This window comes from Plectropomus leopardus, chromosome 1 (assembly GCF_026936395.1).
Source record: "Plectropomus leopardus strain MGB_pleo_1.0 chromosome 1, ASM2693639v1, whole genome shotgun sequence".
Taxonomy (NCBI): Eukaryota; Metazoa; Chordata; class Actinopteri; order Perciformes; family Serranidae; genus Plectropomus; species Plectropomus leopardus.
In genome coordinates, this window is record NC_142176.1 from 8,499,289 (window position 1) to 8,517,413 (window position 18,125).

An 18,125-nucleotide genomic window follows, 5' to 3' on the forward strand; every position below is an offset into this window, starting at 1 on the left:
GGGGTTTGGCATATTTGGTTGCTTAGAAACAGTAGATTGCTGTCTTGTGTTCAGTCTATCACGTGATCACCAGAGTCCTGACCAGCTGACACAGTTGGGGATTTCTCTTTCTCTAACACACATACACACAGAAAGTACCACTCCCTTTGATCAAACATTCACCCGCCCATTGAATCATTAATGAAACATCTTTTGGGTCTTGGCCTGCTTACCTGCATAAAGCTTCACCAGCAACAAAACCTCCAACATCCATCTGTGTCTAGAAAACAGCCACATAGCCACCGGTCTAAATCTGTGATCTTCACTACACACACTAACACAACACTGTGCAACAGTTTCAAGCAACACTGCACCTGAAGGGGACACACGGGGCAAAAGGTAAAGAAAAGCTATGCTGTCAGGCCAGTTTAACCACGAAGTGAAAGAGCTGTGTCGTCATTTAAGGTTTTTCTGTGAATGTCGATGCTTCCTTCAGTCTGTTTTTGCCCATTTGACACCTGGTCCTGCTGGTTTCTACCTGTGTGGCTGACTGTCAGTCTACCTCCTTTACCTCTCCCTCTCTCTTCTGCAGCAGTAGAAAATAGACATGTTAGAGAGAAGAAACCAGTCCAGCAGAGAAGTTATTAAGAATACAGGTAATAATTTAAACCCATGAGTGGTTTACCTTAAAATCAAAAATACATTTTTCCTCTTACCTGTACTGCTATCAGTCTAGATAGTTTTAGTGAGTTGCCAAGTGTTGGAGATTTCAGCCGCAGAGATGTCTGCCTTCTCTCCAATATAATAAAACTAGATGGCACTCTGCTTGTGGTGCCCAAAGCGCCAAAAATACATTTAAATAACTCAACAGCAATGTCTCTTTCCAGAAATCATGGCCCCCTTATTCAAGAAAATCCACATGCCCTGTTGTGAGCAGTTTCATGTAGGAACTATTTTCTTTCACTACATTCATCAACTTTGTCACTGTGCAGAAGTACTACTACAACTGCTAGCTCACCTAGCACCACTGAGCTAGCTAACACTACAGCTCAGCTATGGAGGACAATATAATTTACATCTCATACCGTCACGAGCATGAGCCCCTCGTCCATGACTACGCGCACGCTTCCTTTATGAGGTGATAGTGTTAGGAGTTAGAAACTCGACAACTCAATTCGCTATGCAATTCACACTGATAAATACAACTGCAGGTATAAGACAAAAAATATAAAAAACATAAATATTACACAAAAATATATTTTATCTTTTTGAATTAGGGGGGGAAATCTGCCTTTGAACAGGCTCTTTCACTCTCTATTTCATCCTCAATACACAGTGGAGAAACATAGTCTAAAGCGTGGTGTGTCCCTGAATTTGCAAATACATATGTAATGGATTATCCAATCATTTTTAATGTAAATGTGGGTATAATGTGCCTCAGATAATCTGCTGAGGACCACAAGATAATGTAATTTGAAGGGTCAGTTCATTCAAATTTTAATATGCATTTTCTCACTAATATTTTGCAGAAAATGTTCATTTCATTTATCCATGTTTGGGATACTTGTCACTCGCCGTATAATGGAAGTGAAAGGAAACGATTTAGAATTTGTGGTGATTACAGCATCAAAAAATGCATTAAAAAAAGTCAACAGTAACATTTCTTTTAGGGAGTAGTGTCTGCAAGTTTTCATTTGCACTTCTTTTGACTACTAAAACTGTCCCTTTAAATTTAGCTTAACTTCAAAAAGCTGTTCCATAGTATCTGCAGTAAATTAAGTACTTTAATCCATTACTAGCACTGAGTGAAATGAGGATGATGAAATGTTTGGCTGATAAAGCGTAGCTGTCAGGCTTTTTGCAGGTGAAATCTAGTTCATTTCAGAAGCTGCTGCCTTAATGCTGCTCGGACAAAACTCTCTGTATGTGTTTGTGTGTCTCTTGTGTGTTCAAGGCATCCTGTGTGGTTTTAACAGCTCAGTGTCACATCGACACCCCCGTTTTGCACTGAACCCACACAGGCAGACACACAAACAAACACACACACAGAGGAATTACTGGGTGGCAAAGGAATGACCCGATGATGGGGGTCCGTTTAACGACGATGTGACAGTTGTAAAAACAGCCTTTCGCTCCGGCCTGGACAGCCCGCATGTTAATCACCTAGCGTGAGAGTGAGCTGAGAGTGCTACAATTTATTCCACTGATGGAACTTATTTCCATGTTTATTCGTTTAGAGACGGAGGTTAAGTTAAGTGTTGGTAATTGGCAGCAGCTTTGGAAGCTTTGCAATGAAATCAAGTGCTGTAAAAGTGAGCTCTCATACTCCTCCACCCCAGCTGCCACCTAAACTCTCAGGACCTGTGCGTGTGAGTGTGTGTGTTTGTTTTGACAGCACAACAACACACAAAGCAAACATTTGCATAATGACTACCGTTGCACCTGCCCTTAGCACTGCTTGAGTGCGTCAGATTTTCCTTTAAAGCTAACAAACCTACTGAGATTATACGCAGCGATCCAAAAATATCACACACACACACATACACTCACACTGCAACATCTGATCTCATCCAAGCAAAATAAAAGCAGAGTTTGACAGCAGCCATCCAATAAACAATATCACATTGGTTGAATGCACAGTATAAAAATATATTTTTTTGTCTCCCTGTTGACTGACACATGCACCATCCATGAACACTGGGGACACCATCAAAGACAAGTTGTATATTTGGAAGCGCTTGATTTGTCTCTGAAGTATCCTGCAATTTTCTTGTCTTAAAAAAAGCTGCTGTGTTTGCTGATGACAGTGGGGCTGGATGTGAAAGAGGCTACACAGGATGCTGATAACAGCACAACAAAACCACAGAGAGGCCCCGACCGCTGAGACCAAAGAGTGCAAAGCGCTCAATTACAGGCGACTGGGGGGCGTAATCAGAGCTAATGGGAGAGGCCTAATTGATAGTAAGTGGAACAGGAAGAAGAGGGAGAGGTGAGCCATTTTCAGAAGTGATTTGTAAGTAAACTCAGGTGTTCTGGTATCACGCAGCTTGCTCACAACTAAGGCAGATCCCCCTGGTAACACCTATGCTGCACGGCCAACTTGCTCCACAGCACGTTAACCAATCAATCAATGATCAGACCAAAACATGCCAACAGCCAAATCCTTACTAATCAGGTCAGTCGAAAAAACATTTCTCATCACTAATACAGTATCGTGACATGGAAATAAGTACTGTATTTACAAAAGGGGATAAGTTATAAAGAGCAATATATACTTTTCTAAGTCAGTAGAATCCTGTACTTTCTGTGTCCTGTCTGCTTTTAAAACAGGGTTTTAAACAAATGAAGGGATAGTTTGAGCACAAATAGAACAGTGACGATTAAAATAGAGCTGCAACAACTTACTAATTAACTGAGTAGTTGTCAACTATTAATTTAAGAAACTAATTATCGATTAATTGGTTTAAGTAATTGTGTAAGAAAAAAGGTTATCTGGAATTCTCTTATTGCAGCTTCCTAAATGTGAATACTTTCTCTTTTCTTTTGTCCTCTGTGACAATTAACTCAATATATTTTGGTTTGAGGACATTTGAGGAAGTCCTCTTGGACTCTGGGATAGCTGATCGACAGCATTCACCATTTTCTGGCATTTTATACACCAAACAACTAATCAGTTTTAAAGGCTTTCAACTGCAGAACACCATGAGGCAATATAAATAAACATGAAAAATTAACTCTCTCTGGTATTTCGTAAGAAAATTAATCCACGCTGCTGATTAACTTCCAGATAATTTGAAAAGCAATATTTTGGTCCGATAGATTTTATCACACTTAGCTACTTTTCTTCTCCGTTTTGACTGAAGAAATAGTTTTACATTACTTTGAAGTGTATGCATCACACAATTACTATGGTTTGTTCATTAGACCAAAAAAGCAAGGTGGAGAATTTTCTGTAGCTACATCAGCAACATAACTTATAACATGGCATAAAACAGAAACAGACCACAATAAAAACATGAAGATAGAGTACTATAAAATACTAAAAAAGCACTAGAAATCAATCCCAATGACAGAGTGTCCTCGTAAGTGTAGTAAGATGGGTCCATGTTCACAATGGAGCAAAGGGTTCAGCGATCAGCTGTGCTTCCACCTCCTCAGTTGTTAACTCTCTGTGTGTGTGTGTGTGTGTGTGTGTGTGCGTGTGTGCGTGTGTGTGTGTGTGTCTCTCCCTGGTGCTTTGAGGCATCAGTAGTCTGGCTGGTGGCCAAAAATAGCCTCCTCAGCTGGCACACTGGCCCAATTTACGACCCTTCACATTCAGCGGAGGGCAGCCCTGCCCTGGGCTCTGTCGGCTCATTTCCCACAGAGAACACAAAACTGTGAAAACACCGAAATCCCACCAGCAGCGTTACAAAGGAAATCCCACTTACATATCTGCTAAATGTCACTGAGGACAAAAATCACGTCACAACTGGCTGTAAACATTTGTCTCTGTCCTCAGCGCTGATGCTCACCGCCTGCTCTCACTCCTGGAGATGAGAGGAATGCTCGCTCCTTTGCAAGTGTAATAAGATGAGGCAAAACTGGCCCCAAAACCCAAAGCCTGCGACGCTTTCAACTGAGTGCCAACTGCCAGAAGTCTGAGCCAGAGGTTTTCACGGACGGCAGCCCGCAAGACCACAAAAGTAAAAATAAATGGCCTAACTATTCACCAGTGACTTCTGTGCCACAGCTCCCAGCGAGGGCCACATGAGGCGGTGAGATAGATGGGAAATCAAAGAGGTGTGTCGCTTCACACACACAGAAACACACACAGGAAGTAAATTTCACAACGTTCTGCCAAAACAAACTTAGAAGGTCACTCACCATCTGAGAACGGCTCTTGGGACAGCCATTGATATCTCCAATCTTCTCATTGGCTGAAGAGAGACAGAAAGAGGAGGCAGAGACAGAGAGATAAAAGAAGCCAGTATGAAACTGTTTTCAGGCGAGTCCAGTTAACATAATCCTCTTTTATTTCCAGTGGAGATCCCTGAGTGTGTGTGTCCCCGACAGTTGCAGGCTGAGTGGGGAGAGCAGAGGTGTCGCACCGGTAACTGTGACCCCCCCAAGCCCTCCTCTCCCCACCCGCTGTGACATGAAACACTATCTGGTCACAGCAAATGGGAACGGGGCCACTGGAGGCCCGATCTAGATGTGTGTTGTGCTGCTTCTTTTCAAAGGGGGCGTGTGGATGCGTGTGTGTTTGGTGTCGAGGATTCCTCCCATCTATTAGAGACCCAGCCCACAGCAGCTGAGACACGATCGTCAGCTCACAGCTGACAACTGTGCCAACAGCACGGCCTCCTGCATCAGGAGGCACAGTGGGGCCCACAGTGCAGCTCCAGCTCAGGACCTTGTACTGCATTACCTACCTTGCGAAAAAATACTCCTCTGTTCAGTGAATAAATACAGTGTCTTTTAGAGATTGTCTAGGCAATAGTTCTTGCATAAAATGTTAAACTTGTGTTGCGGTTTTGCCTTTCGTTCACATGACAAAGGCATTCTGGAGGCCTGAAAACGCAAACTAAAAAACTCCTTTTTTTGAAAACACCACCCCTTCTGTTGCCATGTAAACTGCCAATGCGCAGAACCCTTTGAGAAGGGTGACATTACAGACGCACTTGGCGCATGCACATTATGTTTCAGGCAAATACCCATGTGCGAGGAGGAAGACAATAACAACAACAATGGCGGACTACTGAGCTGTGTCTCTGCAGGAGTAAAAGGTAAAACTATTCAATTAAAAGATTAACATTGTGGTAAAGAAAAAAAAGAAATGATTACTTCTACAGAATATGTTGTTTCATAATGAAAAGCCAAATTTGGAAGAGTGATCTCATTGACTTTGCAACAGTCGAAAGGTTTCATAAAGTTGACTTAATTCCAGTGTCCAATAATGAGGTGTAGTCACAATGGAAAAGCAGATGTGTCCATTTTTATTTATCTTTTGTAACTTTTGACTTTAACAGCTATCAGTTTGCCTGACTCAATGAAAACTGTAAGGGAAGCTGGGCAGTTGTACTCACTTTCCCTAATTTGTAAGTATATAAGCAAAAATACATGAAATAGCATCTAATACTTGTTTAAAGGACACTTGTCATGCTCATTTTCAAGTACACTTTATTTTTCTCATAATGTCTGTGCTGAAATCCTGTATTCACGCTCTGTCTGAAATGCTTTGTTTTAGCGCTTGTGTCTTTAAGCCCCCCTCCTAAAAAAGCCCAGTCTGCTCTGATTGATCAGTGTTTCTTCGCTTCTCAGCTAGTGGTGTCTCTGCACCGTCATTGCAGTTGGAGAATGACTGTAACTGAGTAAAGTAACACTTTTTAGCATGAAAAGTCACCACTTAAAGCTTCTAAAACAGAGAAATTAACAACATCGGCAACCAAGATTTCTGGTTTTGCTGACTTTAACATGTGTCTACAATAAGCAGTGTAAGCTACATAATTTAAAGTCTTGCAGTAACGCCTGGAGGACATCTCAATAAAAAATTTGTCCCAAGCTGACCTCAACTTGTCATTTGAAAGAATTCAAAATGAACTGAGTTTTTTTGTTCATATGAACTTCCGACATATGTGTTTTCACATATATATATATATATATATGACTGAAAAAATGAAAAAGGATAATGGTACCCTTTAAATGTGTGTTAGACGTGTTAAGACATTTAAATGATTGATGATTTAATGTTACTACTGTTGGCTATGGTTTGTGTGCTTCCTAAAATATTTCACACTGTGGTGACACCCAGAAAAGACAGCTACTCTGTGATTTTGAGACACATTAAATGTTCCAAAAATAAAAAAAACACAACAACCAGACATATTTTGCCTGGTTGACTAGTGCAGAGCAGCAGCCTGCAAATCAGCAGCCGGACAAAGGCGTCTGTGAAAAGTCTCAATACTGTAATGAGACAAAAGTAAAATAACCCAAAAGGTCACAGATCTGGCTGAACTCTGCTGGACAGATTAGAACAGTTGCCTCAAGGACAGTTCGTAAAAACTTTATTGGTGTCCTTGATCTAGAAGTTTCCCTCTTCCAAAGTCCCGACCTTGAGTGTGAGTTGGTCAAATAGCTAAACAGGTGCCATATCCGGTCCCAGTATGGCTGTTCCGACACCAGCGGGCTGCTCCAGTTTCACCAGCGATTATGTGGTGTGAGGTTTATTTCCCAGCGGACAGGAGGCAGCAGGCAGGCTGAACCGGTGAATGGACTATTCTGTCTCGTGTTGTTTTAACATGACCGCAGAGCAGCAGATCAGCTGTCGAAGTGTATATATTGCATGTAGGCTTGATGTTGTGAGAATACAAAACAAAAAAACTGGAAGACGGACTTTCCAAAGTGCCTCACAAGATAACATGTAATCTTTTAATCTTTTCACAGAAAGATTAATGCAAATAAAATGAATATGATGAAATTAATGCTCATAAAAAATGTATATGTGTTTTTGACTGACTCGGAGTAGACTGCAAAATAATAACACAATCAGTGAAATTGGCAAACAACCTAAAAACACGTTATCCGTCACTCAGCTCAACTCAACAATTTTACCCGCAGCTATCTCTCCTAAAACTGTGTATGCCTGGTCTGAAGAATATGTAAGGCATGCACATTATTGCACATCATAAATACTAGTTTATGTGTGGTGAAAGGGTCTACGCATGGTTTTGGGGCATACACATCATCTATGCATCTGGTCCTGGGTGTGCAGGACTGACTGTTGCTGAAGTTAAGATAATTTCACCCCTGTAATAATAAGAATAATTTAGGTAGCCAAGATCATGGCAGGAGGCTGCAGCTAGTGTTATGGTATGAGAGGAGGCTGTCAAGCATGTGATGTAAATACATTTGACATACAAAATGCCCCGAGCCTTAAAAAAAGCATCACATGCAACAGCTACAGTATGACAGCTATGCAACAGTGAGACTCTGTGTGCAGGATGAGGCTGATCATAGGAAGTGTACAGTGAATGTGGGTCAGAGACGAGGGGGAAGAACAGGGAGCAGACAGAGTCAGTGACATGCTGAGTCACCGGTCAGCTGGTGTCAGCCTGCTTCAGCCTCAAGGCTGTCTGCACATGAAATGACAAGCTAAGGACGGCCAGACGAAATGACAAGACTGATGATGATACAGACGGGTGTGAAGGTCAAAAGCACAGAGGAGCAGCCCACTTTTACAGGCTGAATATCTTCGTATCTTGCGAATGTGAACTCATGGTGCTATTTAACGTCTGTGTAAGAATTACAAGCTTTCTGTGTTTCATATAGGGTGATGAGAAACTTTAAAAACTGAGATTAATCAGTTCTAAAATGCACTATGGTCAATGTGAAAATGAGACTAATGTAATTATGTTCTACAAAGTTTATCATAATGTTTTAACTTATAAGAGAGGGACTGTAATTACCATAAAGCAGAGGACACCTGAAATTTTTTAACATGAGGATTATTTTTGGGGGCTTTTTTCATTTTTTCTGTCCTTTTATGTTTTTACACGGCAGCAAGAATTTCAAGTCATTCGTACTAAATCTCATAAAAATTAAGACTTTCTTTGCTTCTGACTGAGATTATTAAGGTTTATGGAGCTAAAATAAATCCAACTTCTTCAAGTTCACTCAAGAGCATAAGCGCAAACCTGACAAAAATGGATTTTCATTTCTTTAATAGTGTTTTGTCCTGACTCTATCAACACCCGATGGGAGGGAACTATTCAATGGTGCCTGAGTAAACAAACTCTTTGCACAATTCATTCTGAAACTGGCATTATTATGTCAGACAACAGAGTTGGAAAAGAAAAAAAAAAGCTGTTAAAATATCGCAACTGTTTGGTAAAGATCCACCACATCTTAAAAGTAACTGATGACGTGTTTCACTTTCTTTCAGCAACAATGTGATCAGAGCTTGTTTCCTTTTTGCAGATTTTGGAATCAAAAGTGTGTTTTCCTTACCTACGACCTGTATGATCTCAGCCAGCAGCACTCCGTCTGCGACGTCTGTTTGCAGGTCCTTGATCAGACGCTTGTGTCCTGACTTGGCAAGGTAGTGGTTGGCCCAGTCCGTGTAGATCTGCGGTCAGACACAAACACAAACCGCAGCATTCAGTTATGAGCCAACAGAAATAAAATCCAGTCCAAAACAGGGGCAACCCCGTCAGGTCGTCCACGTGTTTCAAACTCCATAAACACTTGAAAACTACAAAAGGTATAAATGGTTGGAGCAAATTTACGACTCTAATAAAATAACAACATGGTTGAATGGGAGCCGAGTAGCCCTCTTTCTTTTGTTGGGGCTCCGATCTGGCATATATCCGCGTGGTATTCAAATTGGGGCCATTGTGTTCAGCCAGGGCATTCATCTCGCAGCGCACGGCGGCTGTTTTCAATGGGCCATGCTGACATCACTCTCTGGGGACAGAAAAGACCCTTCACTGCCTGGGGGGGAGGAGAGGAGGGGGCAGAGCAAGCATCTGAATAATCTGAATAGCTTCCTTCATAATTAGTCACCAAACTCTTTCTCTGTTTCTCCCTCTCTCTCATCAAGAGCAGTGAGTTTCTATTTCTGGTGAGATAAAAAAAAGGCACTCAAAGGTTGAAATGAAGTGGCAGCGAACATTATTTCTAATAAAGAAGAAGTTATTTTTGAGAAACTGAAACCTCATGGATCTATCTTGATTTGAAGCATTGTCAGGCTCTTCTGTAAACTCCAGAGACTCTGTTTAACAAGTGTAACTTCAGAGCAGTTTTTCCACCCACAGGGATCCGGAACATGTGCGACAGCTCGGCTAAATTAAGACGCCGCTCCCTCGGCACTACACTATGTCTCACTGTCATTTTCGCACATCCCCAAACACTGCTGCACCAGTCAGGTGAAAAAGACGACAGAGGAGAGACGATCAGTATGTTTAAGTCACCTGGTTACAGTCTGTAACTGTCGGTTTCTGCAGTGATCTCATTTCTTCAGTGTTACGTAAACAGGAAATCTGATTTTTCAAGCTGGATTATTGCTCCTGGAAAGGGCAGATTTCTTGGCTACTTACATGTGTTACCAGTTTCCCACTTTTTACATGCACACATATGCATTAAGTTAAAGAATCCCTGTGACAGCAGTGCAACGGGATAAAACAAATCCTCATTAATCATAGTGATGCATCCATATAAATCAAAATACTGAAATCCAGAGGCAGAACAACTGAAAGTAGAAACTGTGTCTGACACTTGTGCTGTAAGTAGGGAGATATATTGATATTATATCGTGATATGAGACTATATATTGTTTAGGATTTTGGAAATTGTAAGTGTTGTCCTTTTCTGGTTTTAAAGGCTGTATTAAAATTATGTAAATTTATGAGCTTACCAGACTGTTCAAGCTGTTCCATTATTTGCCGTTACCCATACGGTTATTAATTGCTGGAACAATGGAAGATTTTGGGGTTTTTTTTTGTTTTTTACACAAATACCATTATATACCCTAGTGAAATGTCAGGAAGATATTAAAAAATACCACCCCAAGCCTAATATTGGGGTGTTTTGTCATGTCAAGTCAAGCTTAACTAGAAGAGCACATTTAAAAACAACAGTAGTGACCAAGTGCTGAACAGGCACAAAATACCAAAACAGATGAATACAGAAGAGAGAAAAGAACAAATTTCAGCAGGAACAAGATTGAGCCACAAATTAATCAAGTTCAAATTAATCATAAACCAAAGAGAAGACGTAGGTCTTCAGCAACGACTTTAAGGTTTCTATTGTTGGAGCAGTTTTTTATTTAAATCCGTAAACCGTTCAAGAGTTTGTGATCTTAAATATTTCCCATATCACCCAGCCCTAACTGTAAAGGAAAAAAATGCCTACTTACTTACAATAACCCTAAAATAAGTGAGCCATGGCTCCAAAATAAGGTCAAAGGCAGAGGAGAAATCTGATTAGTGACCTGCTGCATGTATACGCAGATCTAACAGTAAGCAGTAGTCACCTGGTTACAATTATACTTCGTATAAATGTGTTATGAGATTTCCTGTTTAACCTCATTTCTCCCAGTAACCCGGCTTCTAATGTGAGTGTCAACTTTCTCAAGAATTACTGTGAAATTCAAGTGCATCTATTAGTACTGAATGAGTGCACAGCATTGTTGGGGTCAAACCTTCAGCACAAACACGGACACACAACACGCATGGTGGTGAGGTGTGTGACACGGTTGTGACCCTCGTTTCTTTGAGTTTGCACTTTAAACAGACCCGGAGCAATTCTGCCACGCTACTCATCGGGTGAATCACCGTTCTCATGATGGCTTACAACAGGTGTGCACACTTCAAAGGCGCACACACACGCACACACACACATACACACACACACACACACACACACACACGTACATATGCTCATCTACACGCACAAGCTAAACTGCAAAGGGTTTATGAGAGTACACGACCACACATTAAACACAAAGAGGCTCGGAGCGAGGTGTAAATCATACAGCCTGCATACCCAAACACAAATGCACTGTTATAAAAAGCCCTTTGAATAACACACAGAGCTAAAAAAAAAAAAAAAAAAACCTGCCGGATTAGGCTCTATCCTTTCAATTCACACTCTCAGCTGGTCACGGAGAAAAGGAAGTGCAGTGTTCAGGAGCTTTTGTGTGTGTGTGAGTTTTCTTTGAAGTAGTTTCGGGCAGGTAAATTGAGGGGTTAGAGTGTAATCAAAATCGGGGTGAAATGGGTAGCTGTCAATCACAGAGGGGGATATCAGAGGGATTGGGGGGGGGTCAAACAGCCTGAGGGCAAGCAGTGGGGCACTGGGAGGTTGTAAGAGGAAAGACGAGGGGAAGTGGGCAAGTCACAACAGGTTGCCTTTTAAGTTGTGAAAATTAAACTCCTCAAAACACATTTTGTGTCTCTGATGTCATCTTCTCAGCCAAAACAGATCCAAACTTTAAAAGTGATATCTTAGGCACTGACGGAGGAAACATGCAGGGGTGATGCATTTTAGCACTGTGATCCACAGAGAAATTGAACAATGGCTTCTTTCAGCCTCTACTAGTTTTGGTTTGCAACACATTTACTGTTTAGTCACATCTTACCTCTCTCAACAACCTCCTTTTTAATAGCAGCCAGTAGCTATTTTCAGCCCAATGCTGTGTTTACAATGTGATTGCATTTAGGCATTAAAACAACTTGGTTATGGTTTGGAAAAGATCATGTTTTGGCCAAAAATGTCCACATTTGGTGGCAAAAAGTCAGTTGGAAAAACAGTAATGGGTTGCAAATAAGTGCCCACATTCAGCAGCACAAACCGCTGGGAAAGCCACAAAAGGTTGTTAAAAAATACCAATACTGGCGGCACAAAAGTCACCGCAAAAGCATGAACAGGAAGCTACAAAAACCTACATTCAGCAGCTCAAAGCCCCGTGAGTCCCTACAAATATCCAAGTTGGCACAAAAGCCATTTGAAAAAAAACTGGTCGCTAAAAAACACCAATATTTGCAGCACAAAAGCAACTGGAAAAATTTCAACAAGTCGCAACAAAACACCTACGTACATTCAACAGCAAAAAAGCCCCTGGAAATGCAGTGACTGATCGCTAAAAAAATAACCAGTGTTGTCGTCAAACAGTGGTCTGCAGTCTCGCCTAGGTGTTACGACTACTATCTACTGTCCCCTTTACCCCCGTTGTCAAGGTCACACGTCACTTCAGAAACCTTAATAGGATAGGTATAAAATTCACAAATGCACTGTGATGGCCATAATGTGCCTATAAGACTTCTTCTGCCCCCAAGAGGCCAAAAACATCAATTAATGTAGCTTTGACTGACTTGCTATCATAACAAACACTGTGGTTAATAAGTCGAGACTAAAATTTAAAGTTTAAGACTTGTAACCCTTATCTTACATTTTACTGCACTGGTTTTAAAATTTATATTTTAACCAATATTTCATTGACTCAGAGAAGGCGCAATAAAGCTGCAGCAAGATGCCTGATGCAAAATGTAAACATAAGGGATTAATTACTTCTATCCATTCATAATGAAACCGTCCTCAGTGAGGCATAACCAGCACTGAAGTCCATCCCACCACAGACCAAATGTTACATCATCATGTCTGTAAATCAGAGCCCCCAAAAAGACATCATGCACTAATCTGTATCATGTGTGTTTAACCGCACTTTTATTGTAGCTTCTGTGATCTGGAAATTGCGTGAAAGGTCACAGAAAGACAAGCAGAAGGGAAGACGGGGGCTGATGAGAAGCAGGAGACTGATCTGAGAGGCATTTTAATAAGCTGAATGGTTAGTGAAGAGGAGTATTGACTCCATATTGACTCAATATTTATCAAAATGAAGTCTCAGTGAATCCAGTCTCTAAGCTTCATCAGAGGGAAGCCCTCGGCATATTATATAGAAAATGTAATCAAACTCCAAAGGGTTGTAAAGGACTGCTGAATCAATATTGCAATTACGTGGGTAAGAGGGCAACGTAGAGGCTAAGTGGTCAGCGTTATTACCTCACAGCCCATGTTAAGTAAGAAGGGAGTAGTTTCATTTTCAGGTCATTTTCTGTGTAGCAATGGCTACTGAACATCTGTGCATTGTGCCAAATTAAATGTGTCTGCGGCATCCGGTAACAAAAGCTGTCAAGATTCAAAAGTTGGCATTGAATGATGAGTCAGATTCTTAAGTCTTTCTTTACCTAATCTGCAATCAGATGTGTCCTCATCTAAAACAGGACTCAATGCTTTGTTTACACGAAAATGTATTTAGGCTAAATTCTTACACAGCTGCTTACAGAACAGTAACTGGTGCAATGGCTTAAAGGTAGGCTGATTTTGCCAAATGGAACCTTTTTTTAACCACTTTTAAATTTGTAAAAATATCCTGTATTCAATAAAAGTATCAAAGTACCAATGAATTAGATTTTGGATTGCCATTGTAACCATCTTAATTCATACATAAAAAGCTCCATTGTACTGTAGACTCCAAATCTGTCCATCTTAAAGTTAGATGCACAACCATCTGTCAAAAAAGTATTTCCCCTGCATTTGGCTCAAAGAATAATGGGAATAGTGGGATTGGGACATATAAATAATAAGCGCAACAAGGCCTCACTTTTGAAAAATGATATATCTATCTATCTATCTGTCTATCTATCTATCTAAAACAAAGGGCACCATGGCATCTCTCACATCCATATGCCAACACTGAATCACTGAGTGATCATATTAAAAACTCTGCTGTTCAACAGATACATTTTTCCAAGAGGGAAAATCCCCCCATTCCCTGAAACTCCCAGTAATCCCAACTCTCTCCTCGTGGGATTGAGGGTCTTTTTTAGGAGCTGTAAATTCATGTCGGGGACAATCCTGTCACCACAGAAAGCAACATGACACCAAGTTATTCATACTATCAGGGCCTTATGGAGAATGTCATGTGTAGCCCACTGAGCTACTGACCTCCTGTTTAGGGAATTTTAACAAAATATGAGCATCTTTTTTTAACACTGACCATCAAAAGTGTAGTCCAAAAGTATTACGACAGATGAACACTTTCAGGACGTTTGATTTGAAACAAAAGAATTAAGCATTAGGTGCTGACTAAAGCTGTAATTAGAGGCTGTTCACATCCAAATTAAGCAAGACTTAGAGCCCTAAAGACCTCGACATTGTGACATTAATATGAACTTGGATGAAAGAAAAAGACCTGTAAACAACTGACCATGCTTTGTCACGCATCACATGTGCATGTTCACATAATAACATCCAATTTAAACTTTAAGTGACACAGAGTCAGATCTTCAAAGCTTGTGACAAGCAGCGATGAGTCACTCATTCAGGCAGCTGCATCTTTTTTTTTCTCTCCACACAAATATGCTTCTCATCCAGCATTCCCGCTGCCCCGGCTTGCTGATTCACCAGGCCTGTGTGCGATGCCTACAGAAGGGCATGACGCACACAGGCCATCCCCGCAGCGCTGGGTCAGCCTGAGCGGGGAGAGGGCGAGGGCAGCCAGGACATCACACTGAGAGAGTGCCCTTGAGCCGAAAGAGTGAAAAGTGACTTTTCTGTTTTGGCTGGATGGCTCAGCTGCAGATGCAGAGGCGTAAGTTTAGCAAATGCCATGACACATAATGACGGAGGCTGATTATACAGTAGGAGGAGCAACGCAGATGTGCTTTAGTACTTCTTGTGGTCATATGCGTGTTTGCGTGTTTATGTCTCTATGAAACTGCCACTCAGCTGAAGCAACCATGTCACATTACATCACCCTCACATCTCTGTTGTTGTTTGCACCAACACTGAGTTGTTCAGTGCTTACAAAACAAACAACATTTCTATAATTTTACAAGAACCACCTTAGTTTTAAGGTTAATGAAGAATGCTTGCCACATCTCCCCAGTTTCCCATGTAAAACTTCTCGCATTCAATCAAATAGCAAGCCTCAATCTGCAAAAATCAAGATCCTTGCAACTACAATGAGAGCAACTAAGATTTTCTAACCTTCTCATACAGCTCCTCAAGCTCACCATTTACTAATCCTGTGTGTCTTATGGAAAGCACCATTGTAACATATAGAGTCTATTAAAGTAAATTATAGAGTAGACTCAAAAGAAATTGTATGACACAGGCACATCAAACTTTATGGTTAGCTATACACACTAGCAGCTATAGAAATGCCCACAAACAGGACATTCCTAAAGTCCTACAAAACACAGTTTTCACTCTCAATAGGAAATGAATTACATAAAATTAATAAAATTAAATTAAATTAAATATCATGATGAATTTTAAAGTTAATGTATCAGCATGAACTTTTTCGGGCTAATTCACAATATTCACAAAAACAGGAGCCACTAAGTATTCCCATAACAGCAATATGTTGAATATGTTTGCTAGAGATGCATCAATCAATCATCAAGTGACCAGAATTAGGCTATTTGAGCAGTGAGTAGGTCAGAACCTGTGGCAATTAAATTTACGTGCATACTCTGCATGATGGTTCACATACAGTCCTTTCATAAAAATCTAATTTATTCCCATGCCATGCATGCTACAGGCTGTTTGAGGCTGTTGTGTTTAGTTAACTAGCAGACAAATCACCCATACTTGTATAATGAAGCATAGATAACTATTTCATATAAATGGTTGAAGATGCTAAAAGTTTCTTTATACAGGACATATAACTTAAATACCAGAGAAATAAAAGATACAAATATTCATATAGACTATATTTTAATCTTATTGCTGTCAAAACCTAAAAATTTTCACTGTTTCCCTGGCAACACCCTGTCTAATACCTGGAATATTCATTACCGACCCATAAAGTTCTATGCAATGGAAACGTCTTTCACTACTCCAGTAAATAGGACGAACCTTGGATAGGACTTAACAACGGGAGATATTTCTTGTCCAATCAGATTTGGAAACTTGAAACCTTTGGCTCAGCTATTATCCTGAGTGCTAACATTGTGCTAACACAATATAAAGTAAATAACATCGCGTGCCTTTGACACACACTAAATATTACTGACGGTATTTTTGACAGCAAGACTAGCTCACGTTAGCTGTCCAGCTGAGTCATTTTCAAGGAAAATGATACAACTATTAGCGCCATATTTCGATAAGTTTAGTTACATCAAATCAGAGTTGCTTTCTTACCAAGTAGGGTCCATTTGATAGACTGGGTAGTTTAATCCGTGGCAGCAAAACGCTCATGATTGAGAGGAAAATGAAATGCTAACGTTCACTTGAGCTGAGAGGCAGCTGTCAATCACGCATGATCTGACCACGCCCCCACAGTCGGCTAAATTAACTCTTTGAAACCTGAGCAAGTTGGCTTGATTTCTCTCAAAAACATGGGTAATAATTGAAATCAAAAAAGGAAATTACCTGAAAATAATAAGAAAAAAAAAGGAAAAAAATGGCCTATATACACACAGCATATATCTAAATAGATAGAAAGAGCAAAATAATTCTTCTTTTTTTTTTGCAGTTTGCAGGGCATTTCTTGCCAAGTTGCTCATAGGTTTTTCTCTGTGTTTTTGAAAGCAATCATATACATTTTCTCAGGTTCAAATACATTTGAAAGGTGTCGAAACGCAAGAAAACTGATATCAATCCAGGTGTTAAAGGGCTAACTGTTTTTGTACTAGTTATGAAAGTTTATTATCATTCAGATTTTTATGGATGTTTCATGAGATACTCATCTTTTATATCATGTATGCATTTTTACCTTTTCAAGCCAAGTTTCCAGTAAAGAAAAGTTCCAAATATATTTGTGTATGCTATTTTAGGCTAGTTCTTAGGGACTGTACTGTATTTATCAGAGAAGTGGGGTGGCTGAAGCGCGCCTTACATATTTATTTATTAACTTACCTATTTATTTATTTATCTGTCTATTTATTTATCTATCCAAAGCTACAAATATTTTGATCTTTTGCCCCCTGAATGACTGGGGGGAAATGCATAACCCTTCCGTCACCATAAATAGGTCCTAAACATTTTTTTTATAAATACATTCACCCCAAATGTAGGTATTGAAGCTATGCAACAAGCAAACAGCACAAGTGAGAGTTATTACCAAAATAAATTTCTTAAGCAAAATGCAAATCCTTCTTACAAGTTAAATGTTGAAAACAGGTTGAAACTTCTATTTTCATCAGAATTTCAAATGAGACATCTAAAAGTGATTTTTAAAAAGACAGAAGCTTTTGTCACACAGAAATTTGAATACGCAACAATAATTTCTGTATTTTTACAGTTTGTGGCTTTGATAAATGGTGTAATTTTTCAGATTCTCTCTGTAACTGAAGTAAATTTTTTTAGGAACATGATTTTGTGTGCAGAATTTGTTTTTTCTTCTCTTGTATTATATCTGGCATCAAGTTGTTTGTCGTCTGAATGTGCATGCTTTTGTGAACTTTTTGCAATTTTGCCAATTAAAAATAAAGCGGGTCAGACTTTTAAAAACTTGCAATTGGCCAAAAAAGCTGCAATTGGTGCATCTTTCATGTTTGCACAACAGCTTGGGTCTGTTTATTTTTAGCTTGATGGTGATAATATGGCACATTTCTTATTCCAATGGGTTTTTGAAACTCTTTCATAACTGAGAGGCTGAA

General features: G+C 40.0%; 1 protein-coding gene across 7 annotated transcripts in view; it reads right to left on the reverse strand.

The window, feature by feature from the left end:
• The window catches only part of nav2a (neuron navigator 2a), a 138,841-nt gene that overhangs the window by 94,598 nt on the left and 26,118 nt on the right, over positions 1-18,125 (reverse strand). For all 7 annotated transcript variants that reach the window (XM_088070500.1, XM_088070536.1, XM_088070624.1 and 4 more), the window contains exons 2-3: positions 8,968-9,085; positions 4,846-4,898 (exon numbers count right to left, since the gene is read on the reverse strand). In XM_088070500.1, coding sequence (XP_087926626.1) covers positions 4,846-4,898; positions 8,968-9,085 — 171 coding nt within the window. The remainder of the gene's footprint in view (positions 1-4,845; positions 4,899-8,967; positions 9,086-18,125) is intronic.